The following is a 22,745-nucleotide window of genomic DNA, read 5'->3' on the forward strand; positions in this document are numbered from 1 at the left end:
TCTGGAAGCAACGTCAGCACAATAAATGTTTGTCGGGAGCTTCAAAATGGGTTTCCATGGCCGAGCAGCCACACACAAGCCTAAGATCACCATGCGCAATGTCAAGCGTCAGCTGGAGTGGTGTAAAGCTCGCCGCCATTTGACTCTGGAGCAGTGGAAACGTTCTCTGGAGAGAGGAATCACGTTTCACCAACTGGCAGTCCGACGGACGAATCTGGGTTTGGCGGATGTCAGGAGAACGCTACCTGCCCGAATGCATAGTGTCAACTGTAAAGTTTGGAGAAGGAGGAATAATGGTCTGTGGCTATTTTTCATGGTTTGGGCTAGGACCCTTAATTCCAGTGAAGGGGAATCTTGACTCTACAGCATACAATACGATGTTAATAACATTGATGCGTTTGAAGATTAACTCTTTAGGGACTATTGTGATGAGTCCAAAGACCACATTTCGAATGAATATGACTTTTAGTCCTAATTATTTTAAGAATTAGCGTTACATAGTCAAAAAAGTGAATTGTTAATAGTTTTAAAAAATAAGTAAAGATATCAATGCCAAACAACCTGGTTCATCATGGTAATGTCTTTGATGATCATAAGTTTCAAGTTGGTAGGCCATTGTGGAAAGGATTTACAAAGGATTTAAATAGACACGTAAAATCAGATTTATCAATAACTGGGCCAGCTCTTAACCGATCACTTAGATTTTCACAAACTAGGTTAAGAGATGTACCATGAGCCTACGTACTGAATGGTGTCATTTGGATTTTATGGTTCATGAGAAGTTTTTCCAAAGGTTTTCCAAAATGTCCAAGATGGAGGAAAATCTATCCTGGCAGACCTTATGGGTCCTTGGGGCAAATTTGTTCAGCGTGAGGAAAGAAACCGATACAAAGTGTCAAGTCTCTAGGTCAAACAGGTGATGGATGAGGGTTCAAGTGAGACTGCTTATAACAGCACCACCTATAGGCCAATCAGTGCCATTCTTTTTGACAAAGTTACTTATGGGCTCTAGTTCAAGTGCGCCAAATTAGAAAGTTTGCTGTGAATCTCTAAATTATGCAACCACTGCAGGGCTGAAACCCTGACTTCAAGCCAAGGCAAGTTTAGAGTTTACACCCTTGCAGGGAGTTGCGCCACCCCACTTCTAACACCAATGCATCAACCACCATTAGAAGAGATTTCTCAGATCTTTTTCAACAAAATACAAACAGGTACTTAAGTTAGTAAAGGCCTTTTATTTTCAATTGGTATATGGGTTGCAATCTACAATAATAAAATACAACAAATCAGAGCAGAAAAAAATAGGAACAATAATCAATACAATTATTTGAATGTACAAAAGCATCATCACCCACTCAGTCCCCATCGACTGTGATCTGGTTTAAAAAACAACAACGAGATACTTAAATTGCTGTCTTTGGTGGAAATAAGTTTTCTATAGATTACATCTGAGAAAGACCATATTATCAAGTGACATGCTTTTAGCATAATTGCAATATCGACCCAGTTGGAACAATAACACTCAAAAACACACCACTGAAACTCCATTCAATAGTTAACATGGAATTCTGTGACACAGTGCAATCAAAGGAATTCACTCCGAGACATCATATGATAACCCTATAAAGAAGCAGAGCAGATGAATGACTTAAATGTGCACAAAGCTGCAGAACATTGAGTATTCATACATTTCAATTTTATTGGAAATGCATGTCCCATTTACTACCATCGAATGGAATTTGAGGGAGTATAAATTAAAGCAGGTGCATTGGCACGTAGTAATGTATGAAGATGGGGCTTCAATTGAAATGAGGGGCCAACAGGACTTTTGACTCAATTCATACAATGAAGCAATGTTATCTGTAAAAAAAAAAAAAAAGCAAATAAAAACACATTAGGCAAAATCAAATACTTTCAAAGGAAGGTCTGAGAATGTATATTTCAAGACAAAAATCGAGACAAACAGAGAGATGCAAGTCCCCTTGGGAGAAGCTGGGGGGGGTCCCAAAACCGTTAACCTAAACCTCTTTGCAGATAACAAGGAACCAGATAGGTATAACGAAATATATAGATAGCTGCCCTAAACCCATTAGAAGATTCAGCCCAGAAGCATCTGCTGTTCCGCCAACTGACATGTACTCGAGGTGCTGACCTGTTGCACCTTCTATAACCAGACTATTTTTTGACCCTGCGCTGGTCATCTATGACTGTTTAAACATCTTGAAGAACAATCTGGCCAAAATGGACATGTACTCTTATAATATCCTCCTGGTACAGCCAGAAGAGGACAGGCCACCCCTCAGAGCCTGGTTCCTCTCTAGGTTCCTGCCTTTCTGGAGTTTTTCCTAGCCACTGTGCATCACGATCTGCATTGCTTGCTTTTTGGGGTTTTAGGCTGGATATCTGTTAAAGCACTTTGCGACAACTGCTGATGTGAATCAATTGACTGATTGAAGCATCTATCACTTTGGTGTTTGTAGATCTGAAAGGATCAGACAGGCGTAAAGTAAACAAACTAGTGACCGCTCCACCTAGCTTTCTAATTAGGTATAGGGGAGCTTCTATCATATTGAAAACACCCATCTCATTCCCTCAGATCTGTAAACATTGAAGGGACAAGAGCTATGGTCGTGGACCAGACCATTGTGAAGCCATTGTGATATTTCTTAGTTACACCAATCCCCTCCCTTAAGACTGCAAACACCAAAAGGGATAGGGGCAAGGGGAAGAGGCTGGGGGTTATTTTGGAACTGAACAAAATGGCTCTTGTAATTAGAGGAAGTAAGGTGTTGTTGTTCGGGGAGGGATGACCCGCTCAGAGTCGGGCACGGCACGGAACAGCTTGGGCTCCCGTGTGTTCACGTCCTTGAAGACCATGATGGAGGCAATGTTTCCACAGCGGTAACAGTAGTTGGGCGCGGACCACACCGTCACCAGCTTCTCATCGAACATGAACTTGTAGCCCTCGTGGACCAGCTGGTGTGCACGGCAGATCAGCTTCAGATTGTTGATGTGAACAAACTGAAATTGGGAAAGAAGGATCATGGATGTAACTCGGTATTCAACATAGGTGAGGTGCGCCCCCAAAGAGTCCGTTCCACTTGGACCTCCGTCAAGGCTACAGATGAACTTTTCCCACATGTGCGATCAAAAGTTGCCCCCTTAACCCCCCTAGATCAGGGTTTCCCAAACACGGTCCTGGTGCAGATTCAAATAACCAACCCATCTTTAACCTTTGGTTATTTGAATCGGCGGTGTTGTGCTAGGGCATAAACCCCAGGACAGTCACCCCCCTCAGTTTACAATTCAAGCACTGAAGGTGTCGATAGTTAGAATGACCATGTCACTTACTCTCTGCATAGGCAATGACGCCTTGTGATTGACAGGAGGCGAGACAATAAATGCAACCAAAACAGTCAGTCTGGAAGACCGTCTAGGCCTGCATTTAACATAATCCCCTTTGGTAGTTACCCCTCTCCGCAGGAGAACAATTTGATGCATTTACCTCATTAGTGACCTTGGCGCCAAAGAGCCAGCCTGCACCTCGCGGACTGATGGCCCAGGTGTCCACATCCTCTGGGTCCGACCACACCAGGTCACAGAAGGCCCCCTTGTGGGGAATCTCTTGGTTGCGCTCGATTGTGCGGATCTGGTCCAGGGTCTTGATGTCAGGTGAAAGACCACCATGCACACAAAGGACCTGCTCGTCTATCAACTGTGGTCAGAAACTGCTATTAGTTATAGACTCATAAGTGTGGGAAAATGTAACATAACAAAAGCACCCATTTTTTTTTTATAATTTAAATCAATGGCTGGACTTACAGCAGCTACTGTTAGCATGTCAAACACTTTAGTGCAGTATCGCCAGGCGTTTGCATTTCCGTATTTCGTTTGGCACTCATCTGCAAAAAAAAATATAGATATATTACACTTCACACACAATTCTGGTAGTGCTTCTTTTTATGGTACAACATTAACAGATAATGGAAAAAATAGATAATTACACAGTAATAACCTATAAATTGGTTCTCCAGGTTGGGGGTTGTGCGCAGGGCTAACAACCCTGTTGCGTAAAACAAAATGCTGTTACAGAAATGTAACAATGCAAATGCAAAAGCAGAAAAAAATGGAGCCCACACCTTCCCGAGGGGACTAATGAAGTAGACTGGTGAAAGCCTTCGGGGAAACCAGCCTGTGGAAAAATCTTCTTACAACCAAGACCTCAATCCAACTTGGGACCTGGAATGTCTGTACAACGCACTAAGCAGGAAAAGCAGCACAAGAAGCCCAAGTTATAAAGGAATACAACAACTAGCTGAAGCTTGCTGGAATGGTGCAGGTTTGACCACACTATCAAAACGGGAAATGATTGCCTATTCAGGACACGAGAATGAAGACCACACATAATGGGAGGCAGTTTCAACAAGGACCATCACAGCAAGGTTTAACTACAAAGCCAGGAAAGTCCCCATTGTCCAATGCTACACACCTATAAACAATGCAGTGGAGGAATCAAAACAACTATAACGAGAATCTACAAGCAGTTTATGATGCAACACCCATAAGAGACATCAAGATCCTAACAGGAGATCTAAACGCCAAGATAGGTTCAGACAACACAGGTAAAGACACCATAATGGGGGTTCATGGCCTTGGTCAGTCAAAATGGTCCCCTGGTTTTGGAGAGCTATTCACTTCTGTGCCAAAAACAACCTAGTTGTAGGAGAGAGCATCTTTCCCACAAGAGAATCCATAAAGCAACCTGGGACTCGACAATATCACCAGAGGGCAAATGAAGGAGGAGCTTACTTGACATCAGGGTTAGGAGAGGCACTGACATTGCCTCCGACCACCACCTGGTCGTGGGAACCCTCAAAACCAAGCTGAGAGCCTTAAAAAGATGCCAAGTAAAAAACCACATCACAAGTTCAATACCCAGAGCCTCAGAATACAACCGATGTAGGAGACATAAGCTGTCACACTGCAGAACAGATTCAGCACCATCTCACACTTCACTGAGGAAAAACACACTAAACGAGCAGTGGACCATGTTAACAACACCTGGTCAGAAAGTTGGGCTGTACGTCCACGGGCTGTAAGGAAAACAATCGGAAAGAGTGGCTCTCAGATGCAACCTGGATTCTTATAGAGGAAAGCAGGTAGCTGAAACAGAACCTCTGCAGAGATATCCAAAACGTAATGTTCTAACTATAATTACTGTTCCCTGAAGGAGGGAAATTAGGTACAACATACTAAGAGGAGTCGCAATCTCGCGACTTCGGTTGAAGGGTCTAAAAATCACACTTGCCAAGGCCAATGAAATCCACGCCTCGCTGGAAGCCCAACCTTCCACAGGTGATAAGCATGAGGCTCGGATTTATTCCTTCAATTTAACACCACTCTTCACCAAGCACAGGAACAAGTGGCGCGGGGCCAAACAGGTGTTTCAGTGGTTCATAAATCACACCCCCATTTTAGAATAAGGCTACAACGTAATAAGTTGTGGAAGGAAGGGGTCTGAATCGTGTCCGAATGCATTGTATATAGACAAAAAACAGATTCCATATGGGATCGAATGTTGGGCTTTTGCACAGATGGGGCTCCATCTACCCCGGGACAGCAGCCAGACCTCTGCACTCTAGTTATGAATGAGTCTCTCTCTGCCATATGGACGCATTGTATGATACACCAAGAGCAACTGGTGACAAATGAGCAGAGCACAGAACTCGGAGATACAGTATACAGCAGCAGGTAACTTCAATAGTGAACTACATCAAACCACAGCCACTTCGTGCACACCTGTTCGCAAAACTATGTGGAGATATAGGTGCAGAGCATGACGATGTTCTATTTCACACAGACACTTGGTGGTTATCGAGGGGGAGAGTTGGAAAGATTTTTCACATTGAGAGAGGAACTGTTGTCATTCACAATGGATGTAAAGAAAATAAATGAATGGAAAAAAGCATCAGTAAGTGTCCCACACGAGTGATGACTGCTCATCTCCAACGCTTGGAAGAGCAGTTTGGGTTGGACCTCTTTCCCAATCCAAAGCTGGAGTCAGTGCTCTCGTCTGCATTAAAACCAAATATCGATCCAGGTTGGCTGTTATAGCAGTGATGAGGTGCGCACTGTCGACCATGCCCACTCACTTTGAGAAGCTCTGACGTGACACGCATCAAAGCACACCCATCTCATTAGTGGTGGTGATATAAGAGACTTCATTTCAGACTAATTTGCAATTGACTGCCAAACATTAAAAAGTATGTGATGGTGAAGACAATCAGAAATACTGTTAGAATGCATTTTAATTGACTGCCATAGCGCCAAATAAAAAAGTTAACATTGGCTGTTAATTACATAATTGTTTTCACATAGGTGGGGCCGCAATAGAATTTTCAGATATGAAAATGGGGGTCGTGGGCCAAAAACATGAGGAACCCCTGGGCTAAGCAGAGCCAGGAACCAAATACCCTCCGCGTGGCTAGAAAAGTGTGATACGTGAGTGAGTCTTGCTCGAGACACAGAAAAGGAATGCGCTGAGATGGAGTCAGACAGCTTTGAGACTGAATACGGGACAGTAGCATGGATGTGTGTTGCCCCCTCGACTCCGCTGCCACCAGCCAATCAGCTGTAATAGCCAGCAGCTCGTGAGCATTCTTAGTTTGTAGACGGAGGTGCTTGTTGAGGGCACGTAGGTCTAAAATAGGGCGCAAAGTCCAGGCCGTTTTCGGAACCAGGAAATACCGGCAGTTCCAGCCGTCCTGGATCTTCGACATAGGAACCACTCGGATTGCCTGCTTCTGGAGACTGGAGAATTTTTCCTCCCTCAAAGGGCGCTGAGGCCTCAGGAACAGTCGATGTCATGATGCTGCAGAAGTGTGGGGGGATGCACAACAAAATTGTAGCCAGTACCCTGACGTCACTGTTCACATGATCTAGGGCGACACTGAGCATGCGGGCCAAATGAAGAGGAGACAAAGAAGGCAGGAACCACCTGGAATGAGGTCAAGAAAACCCCTCCGAACAGAGTCTGCTGGAGATGCACTCAAGGCCCTTCGTGCCACTCGGGGCTTAAAGGAATAAGCCAAGAAAGTCAACTTATAAATGACTTATTTGTTTGTTCATTTAGTTAGAACCAGTAAGTTAGCAGTCACAATAACTAGGGCACGAGACCCTAGAAGTATACATATGGTCTTATGTGTTGTTAGAGTTGATGTGCCCCCAGCAATTAGGCATGTTGCTCACCGTAAAAGCCGTACACCTGTGTGATCTGCCTGCTTTCGTGATTTCCTCGTAGAAGCGTGATGCGGTCCGGCCACTTGGCTTTTAAGGCTAGCAGGTACGTGAACGTCTCCAAGCTGTAGTATCCCCTGTCCACAAAGTCTCCCTGAGGAAACACAGACAGTCACTGACCAGGGTTCAGATCAATCTCAAGTCATCCAGTTTCTAAACAGAAATCACTAACTCAGAAAGGCTGCTGTCTACATTGAGGCCCAAACACTGGCCACTTTAATAAATGGATCACTAGTCACTTCATACAATGCCACTTTAATAATGTTTACATATCTTACATTATTCATATCACATGTATATACTGTATTTTATTTATAATGTTTACATATCTTACATTTCTCATAAACTTTATTTGCCACATGATATGACTACAAGTGTAGACTTTACCGTGAAATGCTTTACTGAAAAGCCCTTAACCAACAGTGTAGACTTTACTGTGAAATGCTTACAAGCCCTTAACCAACAGTGTAGACTTTACTGTGAAATGCTTACTGAAAAGCCCTTAACCAACAGTGTAGACTTTACTGTGAAATGCTTTACTGAAAAGCCCTTAACCAACAGTGTAGACTTTACTGTGAAATGCTTTACTGAAAAGCCCTTAACCAACAGTGCAGTTCACGAAGAAGAAAATATTTATCAAGTAGACCAAAATAAAAAGTAACAATAACGAGGCTATATACACAGGGGGCACCGGTACCGGGTCAGTGTGCAGGGATACAGGCTAGTTGAGATGATCTGTACATGTAGGTGGGGGCAAAGTGACTATGCATAGGTATGCATCACATCACTGTACTGTATTTTTTTTAATAATGTTTACATATATTACATTACTCATATCACATGTATATACTGTATTTTATACCATCTACTGCACCTTGCCTATGTCGCTCGGCCATGTGTATTAGGTAGTTGTTGGGGATCGCTAGATTACCTGTTAGATATTACTGCACTGTCCAAACTAGAAGCACAAGCATTTCGCTACACTCGCATTAACATCTGCTAACCATGTGTACGTGACAAATAACATTTGATTTCTTACCATACTCAATATTATCCCTACTACAGAACAGTTAAAAAAATAACTTCTTACCATAAAAATGTAGTTTGTGTCTGGAACTTGTCCGCCAGTTCTGAAGAGTTCACATAGGTCATAAAACTGGAGACAGGGATCAGAAAGACAATTTCACATTCACGGCAAGTGGATCATACTACCATAAAAATGGAGATGTTTAAAATGCGCATAGTCAGAGAACAAAGGAATTTGGGAAAGGTATCAAAAAGAGAATGAGATAATACCTGGCCATGAATGTCTCCACAAACAGTGACGGGGGTGGATACTGGTTGAACATTTGATTCCTCAAGCAGCAAATCACATACGTAGTCACATAATCTCTGTAAGGGGTGAGACACATGACAAAATTATCAGGCTGCCAAATAACACTTGCACGTTGGGCCTACTGATATTTTGACACAACCATATTTGAATTTGTTAACGTTAGAGGTATCAAAATTGAAATAATGTTGCAGGGCAACGGTATTTAACTCTTACGCCACGAGGCCCAAAGCCTGCTGGTTTTCTGTTCTACCTGGTCTAAAATCAGTCCCTGATTAGAGGGGAACAATAAAAAAAACACAGTGGAACTGGCTTCGAGGTCCAGAGTTGAGTTTGAGGGTTGTAGAGTGTGTTCCCCTCTGCCCAGAGTGGGTGAAAACCCATTTTGGTGATGACTTTTTACTTACTTGTGTCCTAATATACACTAAGACAAATATGATTGTTCATGTTCTGAATCATTCAGTGGGGTCTTTAACATATCGTTATAGCCCAAAAGTCAGATTTCGTAGCCTACAACATCAGATAATAAACATTGAGCTCTGTTGTCAGAGCAGTGCAGCTTTCTTTGCGAAACTTTTGAGGATTTCGCATTTTGTGGTCGTCTCGTCTTCTAAGTTGTTTCCGCGGGTCACAAATAGCTACATTAGCATGACATGAGCAGAATTAAATGTAAAAGGCTTTGAAAAATAAAAAGCTTGCAGTACACGCTCACACGGAACCCAAACTGGGTATAACCAATGAGGAGATGGCACGTGGGTACCTGCTTCTATAAACCAATGAGGAGATGGGAGAGAAAGGACTTGCAACGTAATCTGCGTCAGAAATAGAACAGGCTTCTATTTTAGCCCTTGGCAACGCAGACGCTCGTTGGCATGTGCGAGCAATGTGGGTGCAATAATTGAATAACATAGGTTCCGGAATTTATTTTGCAATGCTCGCGCACGCAACACGAGCAGTGTAATCAGCCCGTCAGGGCGCCGTTGACATTTCACAGCGTTACGCTTGTTTTTGTGAGAAGTCTGAAAAAGAACAGGAACTTCAAATTAAAATTGCAGAATGCAGAAATCGCTCCGCCATTTCCTGGTTACTAAAACTAATAGTTAGCTTATTTTGTCACACTAAAATTAGGCTAGTATAGTGTGTAGAGATTCATTGTACCAGCTAATGTTAGGGTTTTCTTCCGATGAAGGAGAGGCGGACCAAAATGCAGCGTGGTTTCTATTCATGGTTCTTTAATAAAGACTAACACATGAACAAACTAACAAAAACAAGAAACGTAACATGAAAACCTAACAGCCTATACTGGTGCAAAACAAACCGTGACAGAAACAATCACCCACAAAACACTCAAAGATTATGGCTGCCTAAATATGGTTCCCAATCAGAGACAACGATAAACACCTGCCTCTGATTGAGAACCACTCCAGACAGCCATAGACTTACCTAGAAAACCCCACTAAGCCACAATCCCAATATGTACAAAAAAACCCAAGACAAAACACACCACATACAAAACCCATGTCACACCCTGGCCTGACCAAATTAATAAAGAAAACACAAAATACTAAGACCAGGGCGTGACAGCTAAACAGCTGTGAAATATTTTTGATCAGGGGCACAACTTTCATTGGGAACAGGGGTCATGCACACCCCACAATCTGAAATTGCATTTTTGTCCACCCTGAGTTTTATCATTCCAATGTGATACAAATAGCAGCAATGGTGTGCTTTAGGACCATGCAGGCACATCAGACTGTTCAGCCGGCTGGATTTAGGACAGCAAGGACACCACAGAGAGGGCTGACAGGCTGTGTGAATGCTGAACTGTGTGAACGCTGGCTAAACCAGTACGGGGAGAGTTAAGCATAGTTCAGTGTGTGTGCATGGATGTATGTATGCGTGTATGTGTGTTGCGCTCCTTCGCTGAGTTGTAAAAGTAGGCAGAGCATTAACTGGCTACTCTTTAGTTGACAGATGTCGCTGGCAAGGTGAACTGCTGTTTAACTTCACAGGAAAAAACAAAACTAGTGTGTATTGGCTATTATTGATAGTACTACTAACAGCTGTTGTTTGTACGGAAATTTTTTGTAGCCTTTGTTTTGTTCCGTTTCAGAAGTAAATTAACTTGGCTGGCTTTCGCAAGTTGATGTACTGTATCATGACTGGCCTGTAAGGATCCAAATAGATTAGATCAGCTTTGCAATAAATGGATTTAAAAAAAAGACCCTCTCACCCACAGAGGGGGGAGGAGGGAACTGGTGTGTGGGGGGGGGGGGGGGCAGCTTACTCCTTAATGAAAATCAAGGGCAGAACATTCAGCTGCCACAGGAATGTGCCTTTGTCTACATAGACATTTTTCTGCCAAAACGAACACGTTCTAAAACAAATACTGGAAAAGAACTTCAAACATAGAACGTGGGAATGGTCAGAGGCGATCTAAAGAATGTCATTTCGGCTGTTATTTTGTTTTGTCGTTAAAAACATAGTTGAAGAGTACCTATGATGTAAATTACAGGCCTCTCATCTTTTTAAGTGGGAGAACTTGCACAATTGGTGGATGACTAAAAACTTTTTTGCCCCACTGTATGTGTGAAGTGTCCATGCGTTGTGTATGGAATATGAAAAATGTGTGTTTTTGTTAGAGGGATGTGATTTTAGAAACTCAGAGGAAATGGTTTCTAAAACCTTGTACAATTAAGTAGTCACCAACCCCTCCACTGAGGTCAGAGAGCGTTTCAACCTCACAAACCGCCTTTTTGAACAAACTGTATAAAATGGTTTAAGAATTAACATATCAGACCAGAAAGATGGCAACCTGCACGCATCCAAAGTGGTTCGAACTGATTATGATTTAACGCAATACCGATTATTGGAGGACCAAATAAAGCCGTATCCGATTAATCAAACGATTTTCACACACACACACTTTTTTGTAAAAATGACAATTACAACAATACTGAATGAACACTTATTTTAATATAATACATCAATAAAATCAATTTAGTCTCAATTAAATCATGTGAAAGTAAAAGTGCAATATGTGCCATGTAAAAAAGCTAACGTTTAAGTTCCTTGCTCAGAACATGAGATCATATGAAAGCTGGTGGTTCCTTTTGACATGGATCTTCAATATTCCCAGGTAAAAAGTTTTAGGTTGTAGTTATTATAGGACTATTTCTCTTTATACCATTTGTATTTCATATACCTTTGACTATTGGATGTTCTAATAGGTACTGCTTGAAGCATTGCGAAGAGCTGCTGGCAAACGCAGTAAAGTGCTCTTTGAATGAATGCTTACGAGCCTGCTGCTGCCTACCACCGCTCAGTCAGACTGCTTTATCAAATCATAGACTTAATTATAATATAATAACACACAGAAATACAAGCCGTAGGTCATTAATAATGGCCAAATCCGGAAACGATAATTTTGAAAACAAAATGTTTATTCTTTCAGTATTTTATCTAACGGGTGGCATCCATAAGTTTAAATATTGCTGTTACATTGCGCAACCTTCAATGTTATGTCATAATTACGTAAAATTCTGGCAGATTAGTTCGCAACGAGCCAGGCGGCCCAAACTGTTGCATATACCCTGACTCTGCGTGTAATGAACGCAAGAGAAGTGACACAATTTCCCTAGTTTAATATTGCCTGCTAACTTGAATTTCTTTTAACTAAATATGCAGGTTTAAAACAATATACTTCTGTGTATTAATTTTAAGAAAGGCATTGACATTTATGGTTAGGTACATTCGTGCAACGATTGTGCTTTAATCACAAATGGGCTTTTGTTAAATCATCCCGTTTGGCAAAGTTGGCTGTCTTCACACAGTTCGCAACGAGCCTGACTCTGATGCACAGAACGCAAGGCACTGGATCGATTATATGCAACGCAGGACAAGCTAGATAAACTAGTAATATCGTCAACCATGTATAGTTAACTTCTTAACCTTTTAAGGTATAGGGGGCAGCATTTTCACTTTTGGATAATTAGCGTGCCCAATTTCAACTTCCTGCTACTCATGCCAGGAATATAAGATATGCATATTATTAGTAGATTTGGATAGGAAACACTGACGTTTCTAAAATTGTTTGAATCATGTCTGTGAGTATAACAGAACTTGTGTAGCAGGCAAAACCCCGAGGACTAACCGTTCAGATTTTATTTTTTTGGTCTCTGTCTGTTCACTGATTTCTCATTAGCAAATTATATTTCTTAGGAACCTGTTTTCAGTTCCTACCGCTTCCACTGGATGTCACCAGTCTTTGGAATTTGGTTGAGGTTATTAATTTGTACAATGAAGAAGTAGGCCATCTAGGAACTGGGTAACACTGTTGAGAGTTGAGCAAGACGTGAAAAGTAGCGTTGGTTTGTTGTCTTCCTGTATTGAACACAGATAGACCAGTCTAAAATTTGATCGATTATTAACGTTTAAAAATACCTAATGTTGTATTACAAAAGTAGTTTGAAATATTTTGGCAAAGTTTATAGGCAACTTTTGAAATTTTTTGTAGTGACGTTGCGTTTTTTGGAAGCTGTTTTTTTCTGGATCAAACGCGTCAAATAAATGGACATTTGGATATGGACCGAATTAATTGAACAAAAGGACCAATTGTGATGTTTATAGGACATATTGGAGTGCCAACAAAAGAAGCTCGTCAAAGTTAATGCATGTTTTATATTTTATTTCTGCGTTGTGTAGCGCCTGCAGGGTTGAAATATGCTACTCTTTGTTTACTATTGTGAGATCATCAGATAATAGCTTCTTATGCGTTCGCCGAAAAGCCTTTTTAAAATCTGACATGTTGGCTGGATTCACAACGAGTGTAGCTTTAATTGAGGATCTTACATGTGTGATTTAATGAAAGTTTGATTTTTATATAATTTTTTTGAACTTGCCGCGCTGCATTTTCCCTGTTTTTTTGCCCAAGTGGGATGCAACCGTCCCCTATCCTAAAGAGGTTTTAATCATAGGCCTAGGGATGAAACGGTTACCAGTTTCACGATAACATTCCCGACGGTTAATATTAGCGGTTCAAATGTTTAGTATCATTAAAACAGTGTTTGATTACCGCAGTTTGAAAAACTCACGGTGAATACGGTCTAGCATCAACCAAAGTTAGCAACAGTCTGATGCAGGCGCAGCATGCAATGTGGGTTTTGCTTTGTGTGAAAACATGGCGGCAAGCAGTGACAGCTCAAGGGAGATTTTTCAAGCCTTTAAGAGGGCCAAATCTGAAATGTGGTCGTATTTTGGGTTTTACAAGAGTGCTGAGGGAAACTTAAAATTAAAACATGGTCACCCTGCCTGTAGAACATTGCACAAAAACATTTTTTATTTAAGGGGGCAACACTTCAAATCTCATGACCATCACCCACTACTTTATGGTGAAGGAAAGGTATGTTAACTTTTAGCTCAAAGAATAATGTGGGGACTTCGGAATGGGGGAACGTGCTAATAGCTTGTCAATAATGTAAACGGAAGCTTTCAGTGTTACCTAGTCTTGTAAAAACATTACACGTTGTTCTGCTGCTGTATGTGTCGTGTGTCTGCAGACTCTATTTGCCCATTGTACACAATAACATGTTATGTAGTTTAGTCACCCAACCAAGATCCTCAAAAGGTTATACAGCAGCAACATCGAGAGCATCCTGACCGGTTGCATCACTGCCTGGTACGGCAATTGCACGGCCTCTGACCGCAAGGCATTAGAGGGTAGTGCGTACAGCCCAGTACATCACTGGGGCTAAGCTGCCTGCCATCCAGGACCTCTACACCAGGCGGTGTCAGAGGAAGGCCCTAAAAATTGTCAAAGACCCCAGCCACCCCAGTCATAGACTGTTCTCTCTACTATCGCATGGCAAGCGGTACCGGAGTGCCAAGTCTAGGACCAAAAGGCTTCTCAACAGTTTTTAATCCCCAAGCCATAAGACTCCTGAACAGGTAATCAAATGGCTACCCGGACAATTTGCATTATGTGACCCCCCCCCCCCCAACCCCTCTTTTACACCTTTGCTACTCTCCGTTTGTCATATATGCATAGTCACAAACTATACATTCATGTACTTACTACCTCAATTGGGCCGACCAACCAGTGCTCCCACTCATTAGCTAACCAGGCTATCTGCATTGTGTCTCTCCACCCACCAACCCTTCTTTTTACTCTACTGCTACTCTCTGTTCATCATATATGCATAGTCACTTTAACCATATCTACATACTACCTCAATCAGCCTGACTAACCGGTGTCTGTCTGTCTGTATGTATGTAGCCTCACTACTTTTATAGCCTCGCTACAGTATATAGCCCATCTTTTTACTGTTGTTTTATTTCTTTACTTACCTTAAAACACCTTTTTGCACTATTGGTTAGGGTTAGTAAGTATGTAAGCATTTCACTGTACACCTGTTGTATTTGGCGCATGTGACAAATAAACTTTGATTTGATGCTACTGGTCCCTTCTCATCTACAGTTGTGAAAGACACTCCAGGAAGCATTTAAAAAGGCAGGCTGCTTATGCACCCACATCAAAACATGATCAAGACCTCACTGTAGCCCTTTCATATTACATAGCAAAGGACATGATGCCATTTCATATTGTTGAGTGGCCTGGCTTTCTGAGGCTGATGAAGGTTGCCGTGCCTCACTACAAAGTGAGATCACAAAGATTATTTTCGAAGACTGAAATCCCAAATCTGTACAACCAGGTTAAAGCTAATGTTGGAAAAAGTTTGGCTTCAAAGGCACATGGTTTGCTGCAACCACTGACCTCTGGACCAGTGAAAGCGTGGGTGGTCAACCCTACATCAGCTTCACTATCCATTACCTCACCCCAGACTGGCAACTGGAATCAAACTGCCTGGAAACACAGTTCTTCCCAGAAGATCACTCCTCTCACAACAGAGAGTTTTTGGAGATTATGCTGGAATATTTGGGAATCAACAAGAAAGACATGATCAAGGCTTTTGAAGAGTTCCCAGTTCTGTGGCTTGGGTGCTTTGGCTATCATTTGAACCTGATCATCTTAAAGGCTCTGAAAATTCAGAGAGTTGACACAGCAGTCAAGGCCTGCCGTCAACTGGTCCAAGGCTTCTCACGGAGCTGGAAGAGAAGGCGAGAGCTGCCCTCAACATGCCAAAGAAGGCTCTGATCCATGATGTGGTGACCCGATGGGGAGCTACACACAAGATGCTTGAGCGTTTCCTCAGCCACCAGCAGACTGTTTGTGCGACACTGGCTGGAGAAAGAGGAAGATGGCATCTGATGCCCAAGGATGCTGACATAAGTGTCATGGAGCAACTGTGCCAGCTCCTTGAACCTCTGAGCAAGTTTACAGATGCACTTGCCTCCGACACAAGCCTGTCCTGGACCACATCACCTGTGATATTCTGGTGGAAAAGGATATGGAGCCAACCCTGACCAAGGAGATTAAAAGGATACGGAGCCATCCCTGACCAAGGAGATGAAAAGGGTAATGACAACAGATACACAGAGAAGGCAAAGAGAGTCATGCACATGGCTTGTTTCATTGACCCCCGCTTCAAAATTAGCATTTTGATGAGCCTGAGGCTGCAAAAGTTGACGCTGACAGCTGCGTCCAGGAGGCCTTGACACTGACAGCTGCGTCCAGGAGGCCTTGACCCTGACAGCTGCGTCCAGGAGGCCTTGACGCTGACAGCTGCGTCCAGGAGGCCTTGAAAGCTGGTGGTTCCTTTTAACATGAGTCTTCAATATTCCCAGGTAAGAAGTTTTAGGTTGTAGTTATTATAGGAATTATAAGACTATTTCCCTCTATACCATTTGTATTTCATTAACCTTTGACTATTGGATGTTCTTATAGGCACTTTAGTATTGCCAGTGTAACAGTATAGCTTCCGTCCCTCTCCTCCCTGGGCTCGAACCAGCAACACAACCACAACAGCCACCATCGAAGCAGCATTACCCACGCAGAGCAAGGGGAACAACTACTAGAAGGCTCAGAGCGAGTGACGTTTAAAACACTATTAGCGCGCGCTAACTAGCTAGCCATTTCACTTCGGTTACACCAGCCTCATCTCGGGAGTTGATAGGCTTGAAGTCATAAACAGCGCAATGCTTGACGCAGAACGAAGAGCTGCTGGCAAAACGCACGAAAGTGCTGTTTGAATGAATGTTTATGCGCCTGCTTCTGCCTACCATCGCCCAGTCAGATAATTAGATACTTGTATGCTCAGTCAGATTATATGCAACGCAGGACACGCTAGATAATATCTAGTAATATCATCAACCATGTGTAGTTAACTACTGATTATGATTGATTTTTTAGAAGATAAGTTTAATGCTAGCTAGCAACTTACCTTGGCTTACTGCATTCGCGTAACAGGCAGCCTCCTTGTGGAGTGCAACGAGAGAGAGGCAGGTCATTATTGCGTTGGACTAGTTAACTGTAATGTTGCAAGATTGGTTGCCCCAGAGCTGACAAGGTGAAAATCTGTCGTTCTGTCCCTGAACGAGGCAGTTAACCCACCGTTCCTAGGCCGTCATTGAAAATAAGAATGTGTTCTTAACTGACTTTCCTAGTTAAATAAAAGGTATAAAAAATAATAATAATACATTTAAAAAATCTAAAAAATTATAATAATAAAAAAAAAAATGCAAATCGGCTCTAATTAAATCGGCCATTCGACCTCTAGTTTATGCAAAAAGCGCATAGTGCTGCTAATTTTATTTGTTTGTTGGTTTTCAATATAAAACTTGGTGAAATTATTTCAGTGTGTGTATCAGTACTTTTTTAACATTACCGCGATAATACTGAATACCGTGATAATTTTGGTCACTATAATCGTGATATGAAATGTTCATACTGTTTCATCTCTACATAGGCCTATTTAGGAAGTACATTTCATTGGAAAGATGCTAGGCTATAGCCTACTCTATTTAATAGAGAACACACGCACACCTGATCTCACAGGTATGGCTACTGAACTTAAAGCAGCAAGAACGATGACAGCAACACTTGCTATGTTTGCATACGATATAGACTACCTTTTATGAGGACGATTTGCAGGCAGAGACAAAAAAATGGGTAATCAATACTTATTGAAATTGAAAAGGCGCAATGCTCACTCACCACAGTAGCCTAACCTATGTGCGCGTTGTGCCTTTTCAATGATGATTACATAATTTATTAGTGCACTTAGTCTATTTACAGACACTGTAATAAGCTAGTCTAATCGTATTTAAGAATTTCCTACTCAAGTTAACTGCCACATAATTCTCTGCCCATGCAAGCAGCTTTCTCTATTTCAATGAGACCACACACACCAGGCGCATTCACGCCCAACTAGGAGAGGTAGGCTACTGAAGTCGAAGCTGTGAATTCTGTGTGTGAATAATGAGGAAAATATGTGCATTTAACACAATAAATCGGCTGACGCATACAAAGCAGAAAGAGGAACGTTTCCAAATAATCTGTAGGACAAAAATATTTTCAAACCCGGTCCCAGCATGAAAGATGCAGACCGCATTGTTCTTCATGGACCCGCAGGAATGCAGCCCTCTAGTACACAACAGTACGCTCATCATGTCTTTGCAGGATCAGATGGTGACAGGGGTTCCAGCAGGGTCAGACAGCCAGGGAAGACCAGTTTACAGTAGCTACAGGACAGCAGCTTAAAGCTACAGTGATGGTCATTATGTGAGGAAGACATGGAAGAAGCCATTGAAGATGATGAATGGATACAGATGTGTTTGAATGCCCAGTCATGTGCATATCATCTCAGTCATAGACTCCAGTGAAGTCAGAAATGTCATTCCTCTGCTGGAGATGTAATCAAATGGCTACCATATGTTATTGTCTTGTGTAGGCTGGCTGAATTCTGGCAAAGAGAATGATCTTTTACCAGCAGGTCTATATTCCCTGTATTTTATTTTTTTTTGCTTGGAAATGTTGATACTGGAGACTTATCTTACAGTAACCAAGCATTTATAGCAGCTAAGAAATGCATTGCCATTAATTGGAAGGTTGGTTATCCTCGCACAATGTCTATCACTAGATTAATACAAGATGGGTATACTAGGCAACTGTCATAAGATCTCTTACTTGGAATACAGTACGACTAAAGGAGTCTGTATTGTGTCACAAGATACCGATTTAGGCTGTCTCTAGCTGCTGGGCTGCTCAGTCCTGGCCCTGGTGGATCTAACGTCCTGTGGGTTGTCCCTCTGCCTTGGCCTAACACACTCAAAACCAATGAATGATTCAGATCTAAAGCTGAGTGTGGTGTATTGGATTGTCTGCAGGGTGGTGGATGTCAGGACAGGAACATTATATTGCTACACAGTTTTAGGCCTATAAACTGGCAAACTCGTTAGAATGTACGTGCTGATATCCTTCCCAGATAGTTCACAAACCATTGTTAACTAGCTCTAGAGTGAACGTCAGTAAGCGCCCTCCACCCCATGAAGCCAGCTAGCTATTTAAGTCAAATGTCACGGAACATTAGCTACACAGTTTACAGCGGGTATAAAAAGTTGTAGCAAAATGCTTGTGTGCTAGCTCACTCAACATTGTAGTACAATAATAACAATAGAAAAAGAGTATAATCAAAAGTAATATAAGAGGTAGTAGTGTGCATAATAGCCTGATACAGTGCATTCGGAAAGTATTCAGAGCCCTTCCCTTTTTCTACATTGTTACGCTACAGCCTTATTATAAAATGGATTTAATAAATAAAAATCCTCAATCTACACACAATACCCATTGATCATCCTTGAGATGTTTCTACAACTTGAATGGAGTCCACCTGTGGTAAATTCAATTGATTGGACATGATTCTGAAAGGCACACACATGTCTATATAAAGCTCCCACAAACCATGAGGTCAAAGGAATTTTTCGGAGAGCTCCAAGACAGGATTTATGCCAAGGCACAGATCTGGGGAAGGGTACCAAAACATTTCTGCAGCATTGGAGGTCCCCAAGAACATAGTGACCTCCATCATTCTTAAGTGGAAGAAGTTTGGAACCAACAAGACTCTTCCTAGAGCTGGCCGCTCGGCCAAACTGAGCAATCGGGGGAGAAGGGCCTTGGTAAGGGAGGTGACCAAGAACCCGATGGTCACTGACAGAGCTCCAGAGTTCCTCTGTGAAGATGGGAGAACCTTCCAGAAGGACAACCATCTCTGCAGCACCCCACCAATAAGGCCTTTATGGTAGTGGCCAGACGGAAACCACTCCTCGGTAAAAGGCACATGACAACCTGCTTGGAGCTTGCCAAAAGGCACCTTACTTGACCCTGAACAAATATCTGTGGAGACCTGAAAATAGCTGTGCAGCGACGCTCCCCATCCAACCTGACAGAGCTTGATAGAATCTGCAGAGAAGAATGGGCAAAATTCCACAAATGCAGGTGTGCCAAGCCTAAATACTTATGGAAATGTGATTCATTTTATTTGTAATACATTTACAAAAATGTTAACTTTTAGATTCGTCATTAATGGGGTATTGTGTGTAGAATAATGCGGGGGGGATCTATTTTAGAATAAGCTGTAACCTAACAAAATGTGGAAAAAGGTCAAAGGGTCCGAATACATTCCGAGTGCACTGTATTATATACATAATAGGATATACTGTATAGATAATGAATGTGCTATAAGTGACTATTTAGAAATATAAAGTGGGAATCTAATGCCTTGGTCACACGTTTCTGTGTTTGCAAGCATTTCCGTAAGAGGGCGCTGTACGCAAGGTGGTGGCAGAACATGGAAGTTCTTACAGAATGCCAGCAAAAAAAGCCTCCATTAACATGTTGGTTAAGAGTGCATTTCAAACTACTTTTGGATTATAATTGGATTTTAAGGCTTGTATAAATGTCCTGCTTAATGTTTGTGTCATCATCGCAAATGAACTGTATTATATTTTTAAAACACGTCAACCAGTAAAATGTATCTTCGGCTACAGACTGTCAATGAGCGTTAGCATTCTGGCTAACAACTGCTGCATCCAAAATAGTTACTTTGCAAAGATCACAACCAAATGTAATCTTATCGACTGATCAAGCAATAATCGAATCATTGTAAGCATATGAGAACCCCAAAAAGTTATTTTATTTAGAAGTCATAAAGTAAATCTAGGCTGTTGAATGTGCGCAGATGGCATCCTTACAGCAAACCAAGATTCGGGCGCATCCGTGAGTGCCGTCAGAATGTCGCGTACTGGAAAGGGGTTTAATGTTGTGTAGTAACGGTTGAACAGCAAGGTTGACTGCGTGTGTGTTTATAATACCAGTGGTTGTAGGAGTTGAATGTGTGGAGTACATAACGTTAGTCTCTAAGATGCATATCCATCACAGGTCTAGCTAGTTAACTACTAGCGAGAATATACAACATCTCTTCTACCTTGATTAGCCCCTAGGTTTGTCCCCAACATTTGTGACGTGCACAACTAACAAACAGGCAAGTTAACGTTACTTGCTAGCTGACGTTACCTAAATTAGCTGCTTCCGTTTCTTTGAATATTGATGTAGCAATAAGATGGCTATTGGCCTGATCGAATGCACTAACATAACGGTATTCGTTAAGTACACGAATAAAACGTAAATTCTTGCTCACCTTTAGGTCGTTTTCTGGTAAATATTTGCACTGTCTTGCAATCTCAACATACTTATCTAAGTCCAACGGCGCCATTTTAAAAATAACAACCGCAGACAAATCGGAAGTAACCGAGTATAACTTCCTGTTCTCAAGCGAAGTGAGTTTCTACAAAGATGATCTACTATATTGACAAGATCGTCGACGAACCGCTCTAAAAATGGAAATACAACTCACGAAAGGCAGTTCGGGAGGAGGCGAGATCAGATGGGAACGTTCTAGCAGTCTAGCTAGACAATGCAAACATATCAACAGGGCTGGGCAGGTTGCTTTCTAAATTAAATTAGTTAGTTAGTAGTTCTTTGTACAAAATTGTAATCAGTAACGTAATTTTTCGATTACCCAAACTCAGTAACATAATCTGATTACATTCAATTACTTTTATATGTATTTCCCCTTAAGAGGCATTAGGAGACAAAAATGTATGTTACCAATTGAACGACATCTATTGCAGGATAAATCATTGTTAAAGTTTACATAGCTGGCCATATATGGATGTTAAATAGCAATTTATGGGTTGGTTATGTAGGCTTCTTCTAACCCATCACGTTCTACCACATATAATACGATTAAATTATATCTTTACATTAAAAACACATTCTTTCAGAATTCCAGTCATTCCAATAAATGTTATACCCCTTGATCTTCAAGAATAGGACTTGGAAATATGGAAGTATAGATCAGCCAAATTGTTTTACCTGAGCATAACCCCAAAACTAAGGACTTATTAACCAGCCCTACTCTGTTGTTTATGATTTTTGTTGTCATGGAAGACTGATTGTGCTCATTGATTCGAGTTGGAAATAAATGCTGTGCAAATGGAATGGCATGCTTTGAGCACTACTGTGAAAAATGAATGCCATATGCTGCATTTGCTATAAGCCTATTATTTACCTTTTTGTTGGTCACACTTTGATATATTGCTAATATGCAGCTGTTTAAAGGGCAAATCCAAACAATAACAAAACAGTCTCTGTTTTAGTAAAAAGCTGAGGGATGGCCCTGGAGAAATGTAACCACTCTCAGATGAATAGACAGAGCTACGGATGCAAGGACTATCAAAATGATTGTTAAAACCATGTTATGAGGCTACACAGTGTTTGCTTACATTGAATGTTTGCTAACATTGGAGTAAAACAAGCTAATATTTGGGGTTCTCATGGAGTGTGACAGTTGAACTAAGCTCATGAGGCATTTATAAGTTATATTCTTCAAGAATCAATGGATATATATATGTATAAGTTTATATACACTTAGGTTGAAGTCATTAAAACTTGTTTTTCAACCACTACAAATTTCTTGTAAACAAACTATAGTTTTGCAAGTCGGTTAGGGCATCTACTTTGTGCATGACACAAGTATTTTTTCCAACAATTGTTTACAGACAGATTATTTCACTTATAATTCACTGTATCACAATTCCAGTGGGTCAGAAGTTTACATACACTAAGTTGACACTGCCTTTAAACAGCTTGGAAAATTCC

At 41.6% G+C, this 22,745-nt stretch overlaps 1 protein-coding gene across 1 annotated transcript; it reads right to left on the reverse strand.

The window, feature by feature from the left end:
• Positions 1–1,214: 1,214 nt before the first annotated feature.
• LOC139388100 (serine/threonine-protein phosphatase 6 catalytic subunit) lies at positions 1,215–21,334 on the reverse strand. Its single transcript, XM_071134670.1, has 7 exons — positions 21,223–21,334; positions 8,593–8,688; positions 8,387–8,452; positions 7,249–7,390; positions 3,823–3,902; positions 3,506–3,715; positions 1,215–3,021 (listed from the first exon to the last, which is right to left on the reverse strand). The coding sequence occupies exons 1-7, from the start codon at positions 21,295–21,297 to the stop codon at positions 2,773–2,775; spliced, it is 918 nt and encodes a 305-aa protein (XP_070990771.1). The 5' UTR covers positions 21,298–21,334; the 3' UTR covers positions 1,215–2,772.
• Positions 21,335–22,745: the final 1,411 nt, after the last annotated feature.

The sequence above is a fragment of the Oncorhynchus clarkii genome, chromosome 29 (genome assembly GCF_045791955.1).
Source record: "Oncorhynchus clarkii lewisi isolate Uvic-CL-2024 chromosome 29, UVic_Ocla_1.0, whole genome shotgun sequence".
In the NCBI taxonomy this organism is placed as follows: Eukaryota; Metazoa; Chordata; class Actinopteri; order Salmoniformes; family Salmonidae; genus Oncorhynchus; species Oncorhynchus clarkii.